This window comes from Nicotiana attenuata, unplaced genomic scaffold (genome assembly GCF_001879085.1).
Source record: "Nicotiana attenuata strain UT unplaced genomic scaffold, NIATTr2, whole genome shotgun sequence".
NCBI classification, from domain to species: domain Eukaryota; kingdom Viridiplantae; phylum Streptophyta; class Magnoliopsida; order Solanales; family Solanaceae; genus Nicotiana; species Nicotiana attenuata.
This window is the reverse complement of record NW_017681799.1, coordinates 103-4,510: the sequence shown is the minus strand read 5'-3', so window position 1 is coordinate 4,510 and position 4,408 is coordinate 103. Positions and strand designations below refer to the sequence as shown.

Below are 4,408 nucleotides of genomic sequence, written 5' to 3'. Positions count from 1 at the left end.
GATTAGTGTTTTTCATGCTTTGCAGGCTATATCCAACGAATGAAGTCGATGAAGCAAGTTTGGGATCAATTACGGAGAAAAGGAGGCCAATCAAACAATGCCCACGAAATGCACCAAGTGAAGAGACAAAAGCAGAGCTAAACTTGGCCTGCCGCGGTCAGACCGTAATCGCGGTAGGACCGCGGCAGAGCAGAGCTGCAGATTCAGAGGACCTATCTGGCCGTGGTCCTGGCGTAACCGCGGTGGGACCGCGGTAGAACGCGGAAAAGCCAGGGACTAAAGTGTCAAGTCGAGAAAACTTGATGTAAAACCCATATAAAAAGTAGGAATTCGGCCACATTAGGTCAGATTTACTTTTGAGAGTACTTTGGCAAGAGAAACAAGTGTGAGAGATCACCAAAAACATCATTATTCTTATTCTCTTTTATTTTTCTTGCAATCTTCGATTATGAATCTTCTAGTAGTTTATTCCTCCAATGTTATGAGTAGCTAAACACCTTAATCTAAGGTTTTGGTGGAACCCGTTGGGGATGACTTGGTTGTTTTATTAATATAGTTGGATTTGATTGTTAATCTCTATTTGTTCATCTATGTTTTGATTGTGGTTAGTTGAAAGGGCCCTCAATTATCCGTTCCTATTTATTATGTATCTACTTGAGAGAGAGTGCATATTTAGGTGATTGTATGAATAACATCACTCCCGGAGGATAGACGAGAGTCATAACCGAGGGTTTAGAGGTTGGATTAGAGATAACGATACCTCGGGTGCAATCTAAGTGAACCATATTGTGAATCTAGCTAGCGTAGCTTGAGAGAGTGCGTCTAGTAAATTATCATAATTGCTTGAGAAAGATTTATGATAGCTGGAGCGTTCATGATTGATAGAGACAACTAAATCATAGTATAAGACATATACAACCAAGGAAATTACCAACGGGGGAAACCATTGCCTTAGACCTTATTCCAACTGTTTACACATCAAGCATAGTTACTTTCCAGCTGTTACTTATTTTCAGTCTTTAGTTGTTAGAAAAAATCAACCATTGTGAATCAAAAAGTTTGGGGAAATAGATTGTGTGAATTTAGTAAATCTGACAATAGTAACTGATAGGTTAGTTCTCTGTGGTTCGACTCTGGGCATAAATACTCAGATTATATTTGCAATGCCCGCATAGTCTTTTGCAAGACTCAGTTGAGCGTGATCAAATTTTGGCGCCGTTGCCGGGGAATTAACGGTGTTATCAATTACAATTGAAAGAAGTACAAAAATTCTAAGTGTAGTCAGTTTTCTCTATCCCCAATCTTTTCATTGAAATTCTAACGTTTGAAATCTTGTGGAAAGCAGATGTATGCCTAGAAGTTCCTCGAGGACTGGAGAACTGCTAGAAGGACTTTCAGACCCCGAGAAAACATTCAGGGCATTGAACCGTGCTAACAAGAGGCTCCAACAATCACATCAGTCACACCAGCTCGAATTTAACATGGGTGACGCAGAAAACAACATTGGAAACGTTTGGGATCTGCCGACAAACCCCAACGTAAGAGTAGTGGCACCCCTTATGCCCGAAGCTGCACTTTATGACTGGGCACAGCCCACAGCTGATAACTTGGCCACTGCCATAGTTGTGCCCGCAATTCAAGCGGAGACCTTCCAGATAACCAACAACATGCTGTATCTACTGGAGAATAATGGATTGTTCTCCGGATCACACATTGAAGACCCTCAGCAGCACCTAAAAAATTTTCTGTCAATTTGTGTGACCCAAAGGCAGCCAAATGTGATCCCCGAAGCTATCAAGTTGCTACTGTTCCCATTCTCTGTGACCGGGGAAGCTCAGACTTGGTTAAATTCGCTCCCTATCAATTCCATTGCCACCTGGGAGGAATTAGTCAAGCAGTTTCTGAACAAGTTCTATCCACCAAAAAAGACTACAAGACATATTGATGAAATATTGCAGTTTAAGCAGCAGCCGACTGAGTCCTTGCAAGAAACTTGGGAAAGATTTAAAGGAATGCTAGTGAAGTGTCCTCACCATGGCATTCCAGACCAGATGCTCGGCCAGAGATTCTACATGGGGCTAGCTGACCATTTAAAAGCAAATGTGGATGCTTCAGCTGGAGGTGCATTATTGAGTAAGACATTCACCGAGTGCAAAATCCTTCTTGACAAGATGTCACAAAATTCGGGGTGGATGACTAGAGCTACAACACTGGCACCCATAGTGCATTCAGTTCCTCTTGACCCAAACAATTCACATGCAGAGAATATGGCCACACTCATGACCCAGATGAGCATATTGACGAAGAAGATTGATGAGATGGGCACAAAACAGGTGCACATCGTTGATACAACGAATGGAGGACTATGTACACCGTGTATTAATCAGTCCTATGTGTGTTCATGGAGAGGAGAAGGTGAAAATCAAGGGGCACGGGAAGATATGAATTATGTCAACAACTATGGGGGTCAGAGACAAGGAGCACAGCAGTGGAGACATCAGCAAAATCAGCAGTACAAGCCTAATATACAGCAGCCTGGGGGTATGCACCCTCAAAACCAATTAGTGCCAGTACCTTATCAGAAACCACAGGGTTATCCACAGCAAAATCAGCAGCAATTAGCTTATCAACCACCCCCTCAGCAGCAAGATAACAACATGGTGGAAATCAGGGGTATGCTTCAGCAACTCATTGGGTCAAATAATAAAGTGCAGGAAAAATGGCAGTGCATGATTCAGCCATAAAGAATATTGAACGCAGCTGGGTCAGCTGTCCATGGCTTTGAACAACCGTCCTTCGGGAACTTTACCTGCAGACACAAACATAAACCCCAAGGAGCAAAACCCGAATCAGCTGATGGCAGTCAGTCTCCGGAATGGTAGAGATTTAGATAGAGAGCAGGAAATTGCACAAGCCAGCAAGAACACTACACCAGCCACTCCAGTTCAATTAGAGGTAGAAGAACCAACCGAACTTACTGAAGTGGTGGTTGAGCAGAGTCAGGAGGAAAAAGGCAAAGAAAAGGAGAACGAGCAAGTTGCAGAACAGGTGGCACCTCTTGTGCCAGAAAATCCTAACAGAGAGAAGCCAGCAAGCAATGCACAAAGGGTGATACCTGCACCCTTCCCTCAGAGACTGGTCAAACAAAAGAAGGCAGACCAATACAAAAAGTTCATGGAGATGCTGCGTCAAATTCAGTTAAATATTCCTCTAATGGATGCCTTGAGGGAGATGCCCGGTTATGCCAAGATGATGAAAGATCTAATGTCACGGAAGTTTGATTTTCAGGATCTATCCACCGTAACTCTGACACAGACCTGCAGTGCAGTGGTGGCAAAATCGATGGCTCAAAAGATGTCTGATCCAGGTAGCTTCACTATTCCATGCATAATTGGAAGTTGTGCCTTTGCAAAGGCGTTTTGTGATTTGGGAGCCAGCATAAATCTGATGCCGCTGGCAGTGTACACTAAACTGGGCATCGGCAGAGCTAGACCAACTTCTATGCTGCTACAGCTGGCTGATCGCACTGTGAAAAGACCAACTGGTATTCTTGATGATGTGCTGGTGCAAGTGGGGAAGTTCGTGTTCCCTGCAAACTTTGTGATTCTGGATTGTCAGGTGGATGAGGAGATACCCCTTACTTTAGGGAGACCATTTTAGCCACTGGGAGAGCACTGATATACTGTGAGACTGGGGAACTTAAAATGAGATTGAACGATGAAGAAGTATTATTCAATGTTCAGCAATCAATGAGGAGACCAAGTGAATATGCTAATTGCTCTCTAGTGGAGGCAGTGGATGTAATCCTGCAAGAAGATGATAGGACCCTAACTGTGAAAGATCCATTGGAGGCATGTCTGACGAATTTAGAAGAAATGGATGGTGAAGGGTTAGTTGAATGGGTTATGGCACTGGAAGGCCGAGGGTTTTGGTCAAGGGAACCTCAGTTCGAGTCCCTTGAGCTGGAAAAAAGGGCCACTCCGCCAGCAAAGCCATCAATAGAGGAACCACCCAAGCTGGAGCTGAAGCCACTCCCAGATCACCTCAGGTATGTATTCTTAGGCCCTGATTCGACCTTGCCTGTTATTATATCATCCTGTTTGCTAGATGTGCAGGTAGAACGGCTCTTACAGGTACTGCAGGATAACAAGACTGCCATTGGTTGGACCATGGCAGACATAAAGGGTATCAGCCCAGCCTTCTGTATGCATAAGATTCTCCTGGAGGAGGGGCACAGACCTTCCAGGGAACATCAGCGAAGGCTGAACCCTAATATGAAAGAGGTTGTAAAGAAAGAGGTGATCAAATGGTTAGATGCGGGAATCATTTTCCCCATCTCTGATAGTAATTGGGTCAGCCCTGTCCAATGTGTTCCGAAAAAAAGGGGAATGACTGTTGTGAAAAATGA

General features: G+C 44.0%; 1 protein-coding gene across 1 annotated transcript in view; it reads left to right on the top strand.

The window, feature by feature from the left end:
* The window catches only part of LOC109221965, a gene marked incomplete at its 3' end in the record, with an annotated part of 6,615 nt that extends 3,071 nt beyond the window's left edge, over nucleotides 1-3,544 (top strand). Inside the window, exon 3 of the mRNA XM_019386385.1 lies at nucleotides 3,316-3,544. Coding sequence (XP_019241930.1) covers nucleotides 3,316-3,544 — 229 coding nt within the window. The remainder of the gene's footprint in view (nucleotides 1-3,315) is intronic.
* Nucleotides 3,545-4,408: the final 864 nt, after the last annotated feature.